Consider the following 17,977-nt stretch of genomic DNA (forward strand, 5'->3'; position numbering starts at 1 on the left):
AGAAAAGAAGTAGGAAGCAGAACATAAATCTAAGGATAGAAATTATTAGGCCAGACATTAGCATTATGATTATCATTAAAATTGGGCAAAATCATCTCATCTGCATGTCCATAACCAATATGCTGATCACTTGTGTTGCTGTTCATCCAATCAGTAAACCACTCTGTTTGTGTCCTCTGCATCGGATCCAATCCCAATTCCACCACAGCAGGCTTTTGCTCCATCGGTGGAGGAACAGCCTGCGATGCTGCAGCTGCAGCCACGGCTGCGGCTGCAGCAGCCGCAACAGAAGAAGAAGAGGAAGTCGAAGCCCCCTTTTTAACTGCCTCAATCCTCTTATAAACCTCCTTCAAGTTCTGATCAATTACCCATCCAAGATCATTCAAATCTCCCAAATTCAAATTCTGAAGCCCTTTTCCGGTCAACCCCTGATACATAACTTCAGTCATTTCCTTTTCTCTGTTTTCCTTGCTCTGTTTCTTCAATTGCTCACTCGCTTTAGCAATCCTCTGCCTTATGAAACTCTCTTGATTCACCATTTTTTTGCTCTGTTCCATCTCAGGCATCCTTTTAAACTCCGCGAGCACTCGTTGAGCTCCCATGGTGTTTGGCCATACTTCTGGTGAAGTGTCATAAGGGCTATAAATAATAGCACAAGCATCAATCCCACAAAGGGTGCTCAATTCACTCACCTTCTTCATCAGACCCTTCTTCCTTTTCTTGAATGTTGCTTTTCTTGCCGAGTCATTAGTGATGAAGGCTAATTTCACTTTCTTTCTTGTCATTTTTTTGGCTTTCTTGGATGCAACAAATATGCAAACAAGGTGAAAAAATATGGTAGATGTAGAGTTCTGTGTTCTTTAGTTTCTTGGAATGGGCATGTTATATACAATTATGAAGATGTTTCACTAATTAATATGGAAGATTTTGTATTTATTTGCATATCTGGAAGATGAATTGATGATCAAACATATTTGGAAAAAATTTAGTGCCCAAATATTTCAATTTTAATTGCCAATACAATTTTTTTTCCCACCTGACCAGGGGCGGAGTCATAGTGTCATAACTGGTTTATCCCAAAAATTAAAATTGTTAAAAATTAACGCGATATATACTCATAGACGTGTTTCTTACGTAGACGTAGAAAAAAGAGAAAACAAATAAATTATTACTTGCTAAATTTCCTGCAACCCTATCTGATATAGAAACATAAAAGATGAGTAAAATAAGGTTGTTAATAACATTTTTCAGTGGAATTGTAGTTTAAAAGTTGGTATTTTAAAATTAACTCTAATAATTTGGTTATTATTTATTTTATAATAAAAAATCATTAGTTGAAATTTGTCATGACTTATTCATAGACTTTAATTCTATTTAACAAAAAAGTATGGTATATTCAATTTTCACATATCTTACGGACCATATGTTGCATGTAAACATATTAATGAATGAGTTGTATAAAAGGTAACTATGGTAAGCTTTAAAATCAAATTATAACGGTCATCCTACGAGATCTCATGTAGTCATTAGATACATCATACATGGACAAAAGTGAATTTGGAAATTAATAGATAAATCATAAATTCCAAACACTAATTTTTTTTCTTAGTAGAGTTCATAATTTTTATAGACAAATATTAAGTTATAATCAATGTATGGACTAACAAAGATATATACAGTATGACAACGTGAATTTCATATGTTGAAAACTGAGAAAAAAAAAGTGAAGATAGAGTAAATTTTAAATAATACCCCCCCCCCCCCCCCTCCAATTTATATATAACCTTCACAACTTTAAAAATATATATTCATTAAAATATTTACATTTTCACTTGTCATGTATTTCTCTCTTTGCAACTGTTACTTTAATATTTTCTTTTATCAGTGCTGTGTACTACAATAGTCAAATTAGTAGAATAAATTATGTTTCTAATCAAACTTCATTATATGTAGTAGTAATATGATGTATTTCTCTCTTTGCAGCTGTTAGTTTAATTTTTTCTTTTATCAATGATATGAATTACAATAGTCAAATTAGTAAGATAAATAATATTATCTAATCAAATACCATTTTATGTGGTAATTAGGGGTAGTTACAACCAATTTAACAAAAACAACTTAAAACGGCCACACACATATATATACAATAGAACAAAACTATATGAGGTTTCAAACACTAATTTTGAACAAGTTCATAGGCCTGAATAAAACCTCGTAAAATAAAGGGAGCGGAATGTCAAAACGAAATCTTTTTTTATACATAGTTAGAAACCTTTACCCTTACAAGTTACAAGTAGAGTAAATTTTAGGTTTAGCAAACATAAAAATCATATTTGTATGCTATAACTATAGTTTGTATAATTGCGCTCATAACAAACTTTATGTTTGCTATGGCTATTAATCTGTATATTTCGGTATACATATACATAAAAATCTGTATTTGTATATTTCGGTATACAAACTAAAACATAGTAATTGTATATAAACAAAATTACTACATATATACAGCACATATGTATACCGAATGAGTCTATTTGTATATTTCGATATACAAATGAGTCCTGCAATTATTTTTTATACAACACATATGTATACCGAATGGGTCTATCTGTATATTTGGTATACAAATGGGTCCTGCAATCAATTTTTATACAACACATATGTATACCGAATGGGTCTATTTGTATATTTTGGTATACAAATGGGATGACAAAAAACATGAAATGTTTGCTGCGAATTACAAATAAAAGAAACTATGGCTATAACATTTAATTTGAATTAATAATTTGCTATTTCATACCATTTTCCGTAATGTATTACAAAAACAAACCACGGAGATTTGATTTGCTTTTACATTTCAAATAATCTCGGCATACTTGCTCTCCAATAAACAAGCCCAAAATCATTAACGGCCCATGTGATAACGATATGGGCTAGTTCAGTCTGGGCCTTAAGCCTAAGCCTGTTGCTCACTGGGTAGGATCATACCATATTTTTCACTAGTTTTCCGCCATTTTCAGAGTTGGTATAAAACCCTAAACCAAGAAATTTCAGTTCAAAATTTCAAATTTCTTGCAGAAGCAGTAGATTAACACACCAATTTTGTCGTAGAAAAAGGTTATTTTCTCTTTTAATGTAGTATTCATTTTTATTTGTTTTCTGTGAAGAGTGTTTTTAATTATCATTTCTCATATAATTTACGAATTTCCGTTTCTGTGGTGTTGATATTGCAGAGAATGAGCCAATGAAAGTCAAGATTTTGCGTATCCTTTTGTGATTATGTCATTGATTTGAAATATTTAAATGAAGGATACGGTATGTATGTTGGTTGAGCAGATAATTAGTGCAGTGAATTACAGCAACTGTTACTAAATCATTTCTGATATGAAAGCTTAGTTTCTGTCTAAATATGTAATTAGTGATTGGATATGACTTATCTTGTGATCTTAGGATTTTAATATCATTGATTTCTGAAGTTTGTTGGAGAATGTAGAGCCATTGAACTCCCCCGCAAATCTACTTTAATTTGTGTTTCATCGATTGTTTCACTAAGGTACATAAGTGCATATTCTGATTTTCTTAAGTAAATGGAGGGTGAGCGTAATGTTGCAAGTTTACAGTTGCTTTGACTGAAGGATATGTTGGCATATTTCCTTGAGAATTGGCTGTATCAGTATATCATGAAGTTTCCCTTAACTTGTTCTGTTGGGTGTTTTGCTGGGATCGTGAATAGAGTATGTACTCTTCATGGCATTTGGTATTTTAATTGTTGTCGGACTTAAGACTACATGACGTGGTTACTTCATCTTACTTTTGTTACTTCCTCATGCATTGCAGATGGCATGCGGTTTCTTCATGGACATGGGATGCTCAGGATGAAACTTGTGGTATATGTAGGATGGCTTTTGATGGTTGCTGTCCTGATTGCAAACTCCCTGGTGATGATTGTCCACTAAGTAAGCCTGTTTATCTCTCCATAATAGTTTTCTAAGGCATATAAGATACTGGATCACCATTCACATGTAAACCTAGTGTATCTGTATATCCAATGAGTTGCACCAATTCATATATGTTTACTGGATGAAATATTATGTTTTGTACATTGCATATTGGTATTGCCTTATATGTCTGTACATTGTCTATATGTATTTGTACTTTCAACTTTGAGAAACATTGTTGATGCAATTGGTGAAATAATTCAAGCATCAGAATATTCTGGCTCCTAGACTTTGCATTTGTGCCTTTCAATTGAGGCCATAAGCTAGCTGGACTATCTTGCTAAGAGAAAAAAGAAAATATAATTTTGCATTCATCATTTCTTTGACAAAACGGGAAAATACCCCCTGCATTATTTATTTTTTATTTTTTGACAAAGGTAACAGTTTTGTGTATTAATATTTAGCACTAAAGGCTGGGATCCCAAATTTACATCATGGAGCTACATACAATTGCGTGTACTTAAAACAAAACTAAACTAGATCCTACTTCATCTTACAAAGGACCTAGGATATCTCTAACCGCTATAGGATCATCTACATACTCCGAACTACACCCATAGCAAAAAGTGATTATGCAGTTCATTTTAATCCTGTGTAAAAGACTACTACTACTCTCAAAGCATCTCATATTTCTCTCCTTCCATATGGTCCACCAAATCACTGCTAGGACAATCCTCCATTTGCTTTGGTCTGTACTGCCACTGCCTTCATTGTTCCAGCTTTCTATAGCCTGACTTGCCCTTTGTGGCATGGTCTAGTTTGTGCCCCTGAAGCTGGTAAATAAGTGTCATAGTTGTCTAACCACCTTGCAATGAAGAAACAGATGGTTGATTATCTCTGCCTGTTGCTCACAAAAAAAACATCTAGGACACATATGTATTCCCCTCTTCATTAGATTCTCCTGTGTTAGTACCGCCTCTTTAACTACCAACCAAGTAAAGACTGTCACCTTATATGGAATTTTGACTTTCCAGATAAGCTTCCAAGGCAAAAATCCGAGTTGAGTCCCCATTTGATTCAGGTTCTTGTAGGCAGAGCTAACTTTGAAGATACCTTTGCTGTGATGAATCCACCTAAGAGTGTCTTCTCCCTCTTTCAATCCTCCAAAATGGTCCCGGGTGCCATAAAATTCAGCTAGTCTATCCACCTCGCAGTCTTGTATCCTCCTTCTGTATGTTAAGTTCCATCCATGGATGGACCAAATTTCTTGCACAGTGGCCTCATGTTGCTGATTCAACAGATAGATGTCTGGAAAGAGCTGTTTGAGGCTGCCATTTCCTAACCAATTATCGTCCCAAAACAAAATCTTTCTTCCATTGTTTACATTAAATCTAGTTCTTTGAAAGAAACAATGCCACAAATTTCTGATTGATCTCAATAGGCTAATACCATAGGTAGAAGTCACTTCCTTAGTTTTCCAGTGATCTATCTTCTCATACTTGGCCTGAATCACTCTAACCCAAAGGGCCTGCTCCTCGTTAGGAAATCTCCACAACGACTTCATCATAAGGCTTTTGTTCCGTTTCTTCAAGTTTCTAATGCCTAAACCACCTTGTTTCTTTGAAAGAATTACAGTCTTCCATTTGACCAAATGAAATCCTTTGTATTCTTTCTCTCCATTCCACAAAAAATTCCTCCTTAATGCATCAATTCTTTCCTCCACCTTAGGGGGGAGAGGAAAAATTGACATCAAATATGTTGGCATAGCATCTAAGACTGAGTTGATCAGGGTCAATCTTCCACCTCTAGACAAATATTGTGCTTTCCATCTAGATAGTCTTCTTTCACATCTCTCCAGCACCCCATTCCAGATTTCATTGGATTTGCTTTTGTCTCCCAAAGGCATCCCCAAGTATACTGTTGGTAGTTTACCTATTTCTCCTCCCAAGATCTCTGTCAGATGTTGCATTCTGTTCACCTCATTAATTGGAAAAATAAGACTTTTTCTCCAGTTGATATGGAGACCTGAAGTTGCTTCAAAAAGAATGAGTATCACTCTCAGAATTTTAAGTTGGCTTTCTTCTGCATCACAGAAGATGAGAGTGTCATCTGCATATTGGAGATGAGTGACTTCCAATCTTAGATTCCCATCATTTGCTACATTAAAGCCCCTTATCCACCCTTTAGTGTGAGCAGTCTTTAGCATATTGTTTAGGCCTTCCATCACTATAATGAATAAAAAAGGTGAGAGGGGATCACCTTGTCTTAGTCCTCTGTCTGATGGAAAGAAACCTTCAGGAGATCCATTTATCAGTATTGAGAATTTAACAGTGCTTATACAAAACTTTATCCATTTGATCCATTTCAATCCAAAGCCCATTCTCTGCATGCTTTCAAGTAGGAAGCTCCAATTGACATGATCATATGCTTTCTCTATGTCCAGTTTGCACATAACTCCTGGGGACTTTTCCTTCACTCTCGAGTCTAGACACTCATTGGCAATTAAGATTGCATCAGTTATTTGCCTTCCTCTTAGGAAGGACATTTGTTGAGTATCTACTAGCTTGTGCATCACTTTCTTCAATCTTTCTGTGAGAATCTTTGCAATCAACTTGTATACACTTCCAATTAAACTGATTGGTCTAAAGGCTCTCAATTCCTTTGCACCACTCTTTTTTGGGACGAGAGCTATATATGTTGCATTAAAGCTCTTTTCAAAAAACTCCTGGGAGTGAAAGTTCTGCATAGTAGACATCAAATACCCCTTCACTATCTCCCAGCAATTAACAAAAAAACCCATTGTGTATCCATCTGGACCTGGTGCTTTGTCTACAGCACAAGCTTTAAGTCCAAGAAGGACCTCCTCTTCTTCAAAAGGCTTTTGTAGTTCTTGTTGCTCCTCAAAGCTTATGGAAGGACACTGGTTCATGTGAAAGGATGGTCTCCGGTGCTCACTTTCCTTGTACAACTTCCTATAAAAAGAAATAATTTCTGTTTTGATATCAATAGGATCCACCAGTTCTTGATCTGCTACCACCAGTTTATCAATATGGTTGAATCTCTTATGAGCATTTGCCATTCTCTGAAAGAACTTTGTATTTTTGTCCCCTTGTTTTATCCACAGAGTTCTAGATATCTGTCTCCATGCTATCTCTTCCTTCTTTGCGTACTCTTCAAACTCCTTTACCACACTTGCTTTTTGAAGAGTCTCTCCTTCCGTTAAAGGCCTGGACTGTTGAATTTCGTCAAACTCATGAACTCTGTTGAGCATTTCCTTCTTTCTTTTTTCCAGGTTCCCATAAGTGTTTACACTCCAGTCTTTCAGTTTAGTCTTCATAGCTTTCAGCTTGGAAGCTAAGATGAAATCAGGCCTCCCTTCGAATTCAAAAGATGTCCACCAATCTTTAATTCTTTCATTAAAACCCTCGGTCTCCAACCACCATCCTTCAAATTTGAAATATGATTTTGTATGACTCCAACGGCCACTTTTAAGTGCAATTGGTGCATGGTCAGAGCAAACTCGAGGTAATAGTTCTTGCTTCACATTGCAGAAACTCTCCCCCCACTCAGAGGAGTACATAATTCTGTCTATCCTCGAAACAGCTTCCAGGCTGGATCCCCTGGCCCACGTGTAGTTCCCCCCTTCAAGTGGTGGATCAATTAGCTCCATGTCCTCAATAACATCGGAAAAATCATTCATGTACACAGAAGTTCTGGAGCAGTTCCTCTTTTCTGAAGCATATCTAACAATATTGAAATCACCCCCAAGGACCCAAGGCCCTGTAAATAAACTCCTGACAGCTCCTATCTCCCACCACACCTCCTGTCTTTCTAAGTTGCAGGTTGGTGCATATACCCCTGTCATGTGCCAAGTGAAACCATTTACCCTTGATTTAAAACTGCAAGTCAAGGTGTATGAGCCTATCTCCACTACTTCCCCTTCCCAAACATTGTTGTCCCACATCATTAATATGCCTCCCCTAGTGCCACTAGCCTGCAGTTCCCCATATTTGACCCCTCTTTTTCCCCACACTTGTTTAATGTCCTCCCCACTATTTCCTTCAAGCTTTGTCTCCTGTAAGCAGATCACATCTGCTCTCCATTTCTGAATCACTCTATTTATCATCCTCCTTTTATCCCTACAATTTAAACCCCTCACATTCCATGAAATTATGGAGACATTCATCATATATCTAAAGCCTTTCCCCTCCCCCTATTTCTTGTGCCTTTGCTTTGGAATTTCATATCTATCATTAAACCTTTGAGCTCCTGTATGCCTTTGACTTTGGTGCTTTCCCCTGTTTTCCGCTCTGTTTCTATATTCCTTGAATGTCTTCTACTGTCTATCTTCTTGAAGAGTGCTAAGGCTTCCTTTCTGCACCCCTCAAACTCAACCCCGAACTCTTTGCTCAACTTGATTATGTTTTGATGAACCCACAGTGATACATCCATTGATTATTTTTCAAGGTTACATATTTCTACATTGATGTTACTCATGAACACAAGGAGAGCTACAAACTGTTCCTTGACAATATTTGCAGTCCTTCATATTTAGTTTTAATTTGTTTGATTTGGTGTAAGGTACAATTTCTTAGATGCATAGTAGGTGTTGATACTGAAAACTGCATCTAACATGCTAACAGTTATAAGAGTATCTTTTGTCCAAGTAACATTGTTAGCAGCTGTACCAGAGAACTTTTCAATTGAAACTTGTGATACATCTGGAGGCTGGAGCTGTCCAATTATCCTCCATTGCAAAAGAGACTTTCTCAAGACAACTTCTCCCTCTTTTAAATTTGTAGTTAACAGAAGTGAACCTTCTAAAATATAGGTTTAGAACGAAACTTTGAAGGTAATTGTTAATATAGGGTGTGTTATAACAGCTAACTGAGTATTTTAATCAAATATTTTCACCATAAGCTGTCAACTAAAAGATACTACAAACACTTGTCACGGATGTTGTATTCTTTGAGAATCAGTATTAACTTATTATGCATCTTCTTGATGCTTTTAATATTAACTCTTACTTTGTTAAAAAACCCAAACATATTATGTGTCTGTGTTACAGAGCATTTCAGCGGCTTGACTATATCTTGCTATGACTAGTTCATATTACTGGCTCAATTTTGGATATAGATTGTTAAGTATCCATTTGATTTTCCCTAGTAGTGAGACGGTTGTGGTATTGAATCTATTTGTATCATGCTTTTTCCCATGAAGACTAATGTCTATCTACTCTGATGGAAGCTTGAATAATCACACTGTATCACCATCAGCCAACAACAACTTTATGCACAATTATGCAAGTTAGAAGAGATCAAATTTGGGTTTAGGAATGACCGAATGTGGATAGACTTCAAGTGCTGGTATTGACCTGTATAAGTTCCCGTAAAGCAGGAGTTTTCAGAAAATCACAACTTCTCAATAGTTTCCACAAAAAAATTCGTATTCTCTCCATGTTTGGATATGTAATTTCCTTGAAGTTGGATAAGAAAAAGAAAAAGTAAGAATAAATTATGGTGGTTATTCATGGAATAAAAGTATAAATCTACTTCCTCTGTTAGTTTTTTTAAATCCTGCTAGCAAGACGACCAATCCTAATGGCCTTGGTTTATGAAAGAGAAGAGATGGGGATACAGGACTAGACAGTTCTTTTTTATTCCTTTGTAAGTTCAGTGGGGAAGACGTCTGGGTTTTCTCCAAATAGGTTTTAGTTATGACCTTTTGACCATCCAGTGTGACTCGGAAAGGATATAGTATGGTGTAGACTTACTTATAGGGTTAATAAAAGAAAACAGATGTTTCAACTAGGTCTAACTTGAGACCTTTTGGCCTTTAAGTTATTTGGCAAAAGTTACAGTATTGGAACAGAGCTTCTTATAGGGTGAATAACGAGAAGGCGGAAAATTCAACTAAGTTTAAGTTGTGACCTCTTGGCCGTAGTTTACCTTCCAAACATTAAATTACAATATGACATTTCCATTCCTACACAAGTTGTTCACAGTAACCTTAATAAAGTAAAAAAAGGATAGAGAAGTGATATATGTAACACGAATTCTAGACACTAGTTTATATACACAAGAACAAGCAGAAGTTCTGTCTTGAAGTAATCTCCTCTCTATGGGCAATTTCTTGAAGAGCATAGGCACTTTATTCTTTCTGTATCTGGACTGCTTCTCAATGAGCCGATAGGTATCAGCATGAAACTTGAAGGGGTATTATGTCTAAATGGGGCCTTTATACGCCCACCTGTCAAGCAAAGTAAAAAAAGGAATTAGATACTCTTCATATATAGTAGAGTATATTATTTGAACTCTAGAATATCTTCTAAGCAAATTGAGAGAATCTTCAAGCTGTTAGATCTTAGTTGAATGCTCCTCCAAACTAAAATGACAGAATTATATTTTATCCTTTTTCTATTTGGCAGTGGAAAGGATGAAATTTAAGAACAATTACCATAGGAAAGGAAGACCATTTGGTGAGGAGTTGAGGGCCCAAAAAGCATAGAGAATACCAGGTATCCACCCAAGGAGAGTCAGCAAAATACAGATGAAGAATTCAACCTGTTTCCAGTACAGAAAAGAAAATTTTCAGAGACCATGTGAAATCTGCACCATCTTTATACAAAATTTCCAGTGTTTTAGAAGAAAAAGTAAAATTTTACTTTCATTTGCATTGTACACTGACAAATCCTTAGCCCTGGCCACCCTTGAACCCCAAAAAGGAAAAAAAAAAGAGAGGAGGAAAAGGTTGTCTCTAGTACCTCTCTAGGGCCTATAGAAGGCTGGTGGTATAAAAGAGGATGAAGCATGCCCAGCCAAGCCGAATTTGGGAGTGGAAAATCTATCAGATGCCATGTTTTTACAGGCAATATTCAAGTTTTCGCCTGCAGTAGTTTTAAGTTAACTGGAAGGAAGCCTTTTATTTAGTTGGTTTATGCATTTAAAGTAATCAAACTAGTGAATTTGATTACTGAATGTCCAAAGCAAAATAAATAAATAAAAATTACTGTAATATGTTATCAAGAAGAGCAAGTAGGGAGAAGGGAGTAGTACCTTGCAACCGAACTTGCGGTAAGCAACAAGGGGAGGCAAGATGAATGCCAATAGAATGTCTACGCATGTCATTTTGCTGTCTTCCATTTTCCCCTCTTCTTCTTCTCTTCTGTTTCTTAACGACTTCTGATAAAATGCTAATTAAACTCCAGATTTAGGAATGTCAGTGGATTTTGAAAAGGAGGTTGAAGTGGTTGCCCTATATATATAAAATGACAGCAGTGACATTTGATTTTTTGCAATATGGATTGGGTTCATAAATTTGTTGTGGATAGTATTGACATGACTTTTGTGGAATGTGGCCCCCTTTTTTTAAAAGGCTTATAATGCTTTGATAATTACTTGTCTTTGACTCTTTGCAGTATGGGGTGCTTGCAACCATGCATTTCATCTTCATTGTATTTTGAAGTGGGTGAATTCTCAATCTGCTCAAGCACATTGTCCCATGTGTCGCCGTGAATGGCAGTTTAAAGAATGAACAATAGTTCCGTGCATCTTTTGCTCATGAATGTGGCAGTAGGAAGGAATGAAGTGTCTTGTGTGTGATACTATGAAATTCTAGCGATAATAGCTGAGCTGATATGTGCTCATCCCCATATACAATTATTAGTTTAAGCTTTTAAGGCCTAGAATAGATGGTGTATTTTATCAGACTTGGTTGCAAGTGCAGATATTCTATTAGCCATTTATCCCAAAAGTCCTCAATATACCAGTTGCCAGCCATTGCTTGAGAAGAAAAAGATATACCGGATGTTTATTTCTGGTCCAAAGTAGGCAGCCTGTCATTATAAGTCTGGCTCCTTTACAACAGCCGCCTCTACCCCATTTATGCCCACTTGAAATTGGTAAACAAGCATCAAATGACTCTTAATATATTAGTGTCTTGTGACTCCTTTGATCATGTACATGAATTATCAGGAACGTGCAGGCATGGGCCTAGACGTAACTGGCATAGGGACAATGTTTCGTTTGTGTTTTGTGATATATCTTCAACTTCGTTGTAATATCTTGGGGTGTTTGGAAATTTGATTTCCCAATTCTGGCGTTCCCTCTTTCCATGTTATTACCCTTTTTCGAATTACTATATCATTAATCTTACTGTTGTTTTATTGATTTGCATGTACAATGCCTTGTTGCGACACTTTTAAACCTGTGATCAATATGTTTAGTGGTTGTGAAAGTTGTATCATATATGTCTGTTTCATATTTCTAATCGATTATAATATCATTTTGATTTAAAATAGAGTTCTGTCCATTATAGTAAAAAGGAAATCACTTTTCTATTTGCTTCTTTTATCTTTGGGGATCACCCAAAGTTAGGAATATGAAAGAGGAAATCAGTGATTAATGAGAATCCAAAGCTTAGTTATTGGTGTATGGCAAAGTAAATGATTTAGACATACCACCGCCACTTGTCACCTTGCTACTTTGATGATGATTGATATGTGACTGCAGTTTTGTCCCCATTTGTGTTTTCTCTTTGTAAAAAGAGAATATTATGACAAAATTAAGTAGTAGTAATAATCATCATAAGGTTGGTTTTTAGATAAAATCGGACACGTACCAACGGAATATATATATAATAAAATAGAGTTATAAGCTAATACCAGCTGTAACACAATCAACATAATCCAATAAAATACAGAGTGGAAGTTACAGTACAATCCCAAATGACTCACAATAGTAGCACGATATATGTTTCATCACACAATCTGTCCACAAGAGAAAAATAACCAAAAGCCAAGAATAAATAGGAAAGGTAGCTAGATACTCCATTAGCGCAAATGAAGATACTTAGTAGTAATATGGTCTTCAAATATCCACCTGTCAAACTAGGAAAAAAAAAAGGGAATTGGATACTCTTTCTATATACTACTATTATATTGTATGAAAAATATCTTCTAACCAGATTAGACCTTATTTGAGTACTTTTCCAAACCAAAAAATAAAATAAAATAGAGTAATGAAAATTGAGAAAAAATTACCATATGATGATCACTTGGTGAGGACCCAAATAGCATAGATGATACCAGGTAGCCACCCAAAGAGAGTCAGCAAAACACAGATCCAGAACTCCACCTGTTTTGTTTTCCCAAAACACACACAAAATATTTATTAAAACTTATCTTTATAAGTACAAACCTATGATAAGTAGAAATTTTTTAGGGAAATTGTGTGCAGTAGTAAGTAAATTATTTAGTCGACATATGAATTTAAATTAATCGGAGTAGTGAACTCAAAAAAGTAAAATTTAAGAGGAGTTAACCTGGCATTTAAACTTGAGGAAAACACCAAGGGGAGGCAAGATGATGGCCAGAAGAATGTCTATGCATGTCATAGTGCTGTCTCCCATTTTCTCTTCTTCTGATGATGATAATCAAAGAAATGCTAATTAAACAGTAAGTATGTATTTTGATTAAAACAGGAGGAAGTTGTGGCACCATATATAGGCTGATAAGTATCTGAGGGTTAGTTTCGTCTTTAATCACGTTTGCATCATTATAACTACTTTGCCTTTAAAAACTTTTTTTTGGGATTAGTACGAATAGAATTTAAACGGATCAGGCTCCTCTCCATTTATCTTCTCTCTATTTTCTCCAAGTTTCTATTTTCTCCAAGTTTCTATTTGGATTAGTGACACATGCCATAGGTTAAATTAAATGACTAAGATTTAATTTCTAAAGTAAATTTCTAATCATGATTTAAATAATAAATATATTATATATTTAATTTTAAAAGTTACTATAACCCCACAATATTAACAACATATTATCTTGTACATAAATTTAGGGGGAAAAAGTTCTCTTCCTAATTTTTTTTACCTAAGGATGTTAATTTAATTTTCTTTTTAAGTTAATATTTTTGATTGCATTTTTTCCTTGATTTTTTTCTTTTTAACCATTAGCTATTGAAGAGTATTATTTTTTCTATTTTATTTCACCTTTTTTTTTTTTCTATTTCCTTCAAAATTAACATTAGCTATATTTGACAGCAGTTCAATATTTAAAAGAAAACAAAAAAAGATCCCACGTAAAAAAATAATAATTAGGAAGAACTTTTTTTCTCTTTATTTACGGACAAGATAATATGTTGCTTGTGAGATTATAATAATTTTTAATACTAAATATATATTAGAAAATTAAATCTTATATTTTAACCTATGCCATGTGTCACTAATTCAAATAGGAACTTGGGGAAAATGAAGAGGAGCCGGATCTAATTTGCACAACTCATCCCCATTTAGCGCCGACATGTGGTAAAAGAGCTGTAATTGGAGGGATGGACTACTGCTTTCACCCTCTCCATCACATGGGAATTAAGTTGGCGTTCTCATTAAAGGGGACGTTTGGTATCGAGATAAAAGGAATAATAATTTCAGGATAAAAAAAATGCAAAGTTAATTTAGCATGGGTCTGGTTAAAAGTATTAATTATTAATTCTTCAGTAATTTACATGAAATTGATGGATTAGTTATCCCACTAATGATAACTTAATTTGTTTGGGAGGTCTTAATTGTTTGTGTGGGATTGACTGATAACTTTTCACTCCATTTGCAGATGGAACGCTAGTTCGTTGTTGCTTCATATGGACATGAGACGAGTTTTGATGGTTTTTGTCCAGATTATCCGCTAAGTAAGCCTATTTGTTTATGCTACTTTTGTCTAAATTGTAATTCACCATTCACATGTTCCTCAAAATTTAGAGTAGCTAGCATTCTCTATTATTATATCAAACTATATCTACGCTTCTTTCGATGGAACTTTTCATAGTAACCTTTTTTTTTTCATTGTTAAGTTAATTGTATTCATATTGCGCCTTCTTCCATTTGTTTCACTGATGTGGTAGCTAGCTTTATATCGGTTCACAAACAGGGGTTTAGTTTTAGTTTTTGTATTTAAAAGATAAAAATAGATTTTCGAGAATCACATAGTTATTGGTGGATAAGAATCGTCCCTTCGGTAATATGCAACAAAATTAGAACGATACCCACCAGAGAATAACATACAAAGCAAAAAATGATTCAAATTTGAAGAAATAATTAATAAACATTTAAGAATTGATAGTTTTGTCTTCCCTTCAATTGACTCCCCTCTAAGACAAGTGTGGAATAAGTGGAATTGAAAAGTGAAGCTTCTCCAACTGATTGGCACGTGTAGCCCGGTGTAGGGATGGCAATGGGATGTGCTTTCAACCCGTCCGGCATAGATCCGCTCCGATTAATTTTTTAATATTTTCTGTTTCTAGTTAAGTTTGATACTAAAAATAAAATTCATAAAATAAATTTATTTTTTCATTAAGTTGTATTAATTTAATAGCATAGTGACTTAAAATTTTATTTTTTAGAGGTTAATTGGAAAACAGGTAAGAAATTGAATTATTTTTTATTGAACCATTTTTATTTACTATTTTAAATATTTTAGTAGTTTTAAAGAAATTATCTTAGTAAATAATCTATCATTCTTATAACATTTTAAAAAAATTAAAATTAAATTTAAATCCACATAAAATCATATATACCTGCAATCCACCCCATACCGCATTAATTTTTAAAAATTCACTTTAACCCTTCCCACCCGGCATAGCCTTAAAGCTGACTCACCCCGCATTTGCCCCGCCTCATTGCTATCCCTAGGCACGTGTGGGCACTAGCCAGTCAGCAATCACAATTTGGTCACGAAATTGCGTTAATTATTTGTTTAAATGAGAAGAAAGCACATCTATAATTGGATACATCTGCCGACACACGCTGCTAATATTGCCAACTTGGATAACTAATTTGGATTTGATCTCTATTATTTTATTATTTTCTCCATTTTATATTATTATTGATTTAGCATATATCTCCATAATTTTTTAATTAAAAGTGTATTTTATTAAACTATACTTATTAACCATGTCTTGAAATACTTATTTATGTAGTTATAATATGTTATTAATTTTTGTTAAATAAAATTAAACATATACTATTTTTTTTATCTTAAAGAAAAGCACCACCATTGTCGCTTACTACTTTGATGATGAAACTGATTGTGACTGCATGCAAATTGTCTATTGTCCTCACCTCACTCCCCATATTTCTTTAATTTATTATAAAATGAAAAAAGAAAATTGAGTATCACCGTATTACAGGTGTTGGTGTTGATGATAAAATCAAACACTTCTATTGAAAAAATATCCTACCTACCAACCACCAGTAGTTAGACTTCACAAGCAACATGTTAAAAAGAGAAACCACAGGAGTACAACAATTATTGGTATATTCAATTAAAATAACAGAATGGAAGTACACAACCAAAACTCTATCCAAATTTCCTGACAAGAGAGAATAGTAGCCAATAAAGAAAAAGGAGGGGATAAACTTTGAAAAAATACATCCAAGAATAAATAAAACAACAGCTAGATAATATACTCCATTAGGGGAAATAAAGTGACTTAGTAGTGGGCTTCATCACATATTCACCTGTCAAAAAAAAAAAAAGTAAAAGGGGAATCAGATACTTTTCAGAAATTGTAAGCAAATTGAGAGAATTTTCAAGGTGTTTGATCTTATATGAATATTCCTCCAAATTAAAATTACAGGTTTATGTTTTACCTTTTTTCTCTTCTCTAGAGGAGATGATCACTTGGTAAGAACCCAAACAGCATAGACAATACCAGGTAGCCATCCAAAAAGAGTCAACAAAACACAGATCCAGAACTCCACCTGTTTTGTTTTCCCAACAAAAAAAAATCAGAGTAGTAGAAAATTAACTCCGATCGCGGCTAGAAGATGCTATGTAATTTGCTTCATAAATTCTACGCTTTGGTGGATAAAATTATTCATGTACTTGTGAAAAGTAGTAAATATTCAAGCGATCGGACACCAAACTAAATTAAAAGAAGGGTACCTTGCAGCCAAACTTGAGGAAAACACCAAGAGGAGGCAAGATGATTGCCAAAAGAATGTCTACACATGTCATTGTGCTGTCTCCCATTTTTCTCTTCTTCTTCTGATAATCAAATACTAATTAAATAACAGATTTAGGAATGTCACTGAATTCTGAAATCATGAGGAATTGGTTGCCCTATATATAGGCTGATGGGTATTTCTCTGTCGAGGGGCTAATTCGGTATTTTCACTACGGTTCCTTAAACGCGTTTACTTCCTCAATTGTATTACCCTCGGCCCTTTTTTTTTGTTTAACGGTTTTTAATTTTGCTTTTGGGGGATGAAGACGAATTCGATTTGTACAGCTCATATAATTTAGTGGTGTCATTATCTACTTTGCATACTAGTAGTATTTCCTCTTTCTTAGGGTCCTGCTGCACCCATGCTTTGTTTCATCTTCGAAAATGACGAGCAATTAATATTCTACATGGAAAACATTGCAAATTACTTTAGAAATACAAGGGACAATATAAGTGAAGTTTTTGCTCTATTATAATAATTTGAGATGAGAAACTGCATAAGTGTTGATTGAAGAGCTATCATATATTTCATTTCTTATTTATGGTAATTTATGTTTAAATTTTAGAAAATGACAAGTATTGTGATCTAGCTATTTATAGAAAGGGATGACATATAAAATGAGACGGAGGAAGTATTTCAAAGTGTGATAAGTACAAGTGAAATATTTTCTTTCTTGGAGTTAAATAAAGAACCAGTGCAACTGAATATCATTGGCTCCAATTTTAATGACGAATATTGACGGTCAAAATGAATTTGGGAATTGAATTTGAGTCTAAATTGAAAAGGTACTATTACTATATATTTTAATTGAATCATGTTCCAATTTTCAAATAAAGAAAAAAGTAAAATAATGCCGTTGGACAATTTTAATCACTTCTCCAAAATAAACAATTGGACAATCCCCCCCCCGAGATTTTGGGTTCAAATTTAAATTTTAAACTTGTGGTGATTTGATAATTGAAAGGGCCCTTTGCTTTAAACTTTGGTGATAACTAATATGTTCAAAACTAATAAGTATCTCTCACTGTTTTTAT

General features: G+C 34.4%; 4 protein-coding genes across 5 annotated transcripts; 1 reads left to right on the plus strand and 3 right to left on the minus strand.

Annotated features, from left to right (window-relative positions):
- LOC125815524 (agamous-like MADS-box protein AGL80) lies at positions 1-1,052 on the minus strand. Its single transcript, XM_049495015.1, has one exon. It carries the CDS (start codon positions 783-785, stop codon positions 30-32), a length of 756 nt encoding a protein of 251 aa, XP_049350972.1. The 5' UTR covers positions 786-1,052; the 3' UTR covers positions 1-29.
- A 2,251-nt stretch (positions 1,053-3,303) lies between these two features.
- Positions 3,304-11,832, plus strand: LOC125816787 (anaphase-promoting complex subunit 11). The gene is made up of 4 exons (XM_049496410.1): positions 3,304-3,315; positions 3,477-3,553; positions 3,838-3,956; positions 11,356-11,832. The coding sequence occupies exons 1-4, from the start codon at positions 3,304-3,306 to the stop codon at positions 11,469-11,471; spliced, it is 324 nt and encodes a 107-aa protein (XP_049352367.1). The 3' UTR covers positions 11,472-11,832.
- Positions 11,833-12,606: 774 nt separating this feature from the next.
- Positions 12,607-13,389, minus strand: LOC125815533 (hydrophobic protein LTI6A-like). Its single transcript, XM_049495024.1, has 3 exons — positions 13,260-13,389; positions 12,979-13,072; positions 12,607-12,817 (listed from the first exon to the last, which is right to left on the minus strand). The coding sequence occupies exons 1-2, from the start codon at positions 13,344-13,346 to the stop codon at positions 12,989-12,991; spliced, it is 171 nt and encodes a 56-aa protein (XP_049350981.1). The 5' UTR covers positions 13,347-13,389; the 3' UTR covers positions 12,607-12,817; positions 12,979-12,988.
- A 2,840-nt stretch (positions 13,390-16,229) lies between these two features.
- On the minus strand, positions 16,230-17,028 carry LOC125815534 (hydrophobic protein LTI6A-like). 2 transcript variants are annotated; one of them, XM_049495025.1, is made up of 3 exons: positions 16,882-17,028; positions 16,587-16,697; positions 16,230-16,454 (listed from the first exon to the last, which is right to left on the minus strand). In XM_049495025.1, exons 1-2 carry the CDS (start codon positions 16,966-16,968, stop codon positions 16,614-16,616), a joined length of 171 nt encoding a protein of 56 aa, XP_049350982.1. In that variant the 5' UTR covers positions 16,969-17,028; the 3' UTR covers positions 16,230-16,454; positions 16,587-16,613. The 2 variants fall into 2 exon arrangements, with proteins under 2 accessions (XP_049350982.1, XP_049350984.1); XM_049495027.1 differs by lacking the exon at positions 16,230-16,454 and having other exon boundaries at positions 16,582-16,697; positions 16,882-16,993.
- Positions 17,029-17,977: the final 949 nt, after the last annotated feature.

This window comes from Solanum verrucosum, unplaced genomic scaffold, assembly GCF_900185275.1.
Source record: "Solanum verrucosum unplaced genomic scaffold, falcon-dt-bn FXZP01000261.1, whole genome shotgun sequence".
NCBI classification, from domain to species: Eukaryota; Viridiplantae; Streptophyta; class Magnoliopsida; order Solanales; family Solanaceae; genus Solanum; species Solanum verrucosum.

Coding starts and splice junctions, on each gene's coding strand:
- LOC125815524 (XM_049495015.1), bottom strand. CDS start 785: ATGACAAGAAAGAAAGTGAAATTAGCCTTCATCACTAATGACTCGGCA.
- LOC125816787 (XM_049496410.1), top strand. Junction 3,554..3,837: donor TCATCGATTGTTTCACTAAG/GTACATAAGTGC, acceptor CATGCATTGCAG/ATGGCATGCGGTTTCTTCAT. Junction 3,957..11,355: donor TGGTGATGATTGTCCACTAA/GTAAGCCTGTTT, acceptor GACTCTTTGCAG/TATGGGGTGCTTGCAACCAT.
- LOC125815533 (XM_049495024.1), bottom strand. CDS start 13,346: ATGGGAGACAGCACTATGACATGCATAGACATTCTTCTGGCCATCATC. Junction 13,073..13,259: donor TCCTCAAGTTTAAATGCCAG/GTTAACTCCTCT, acceptor AAAACAAAACAG/GTGGAGTTCTGGATCTGTGT.
- LOC125815534 (XM_049495025.1), bottom strand. CDS start 16,968: ATGGGAGACAGCACAATGACATGTGTAGACATTCTTTTGGCAATCATC. Junction 16,698..16,881: donor TCCTCAAGTTTGGCTGCAAG/GTACCCTTCTTT, acceptor AAAACAAAACAG/GTGGAGTTCTGGATCTGTGT.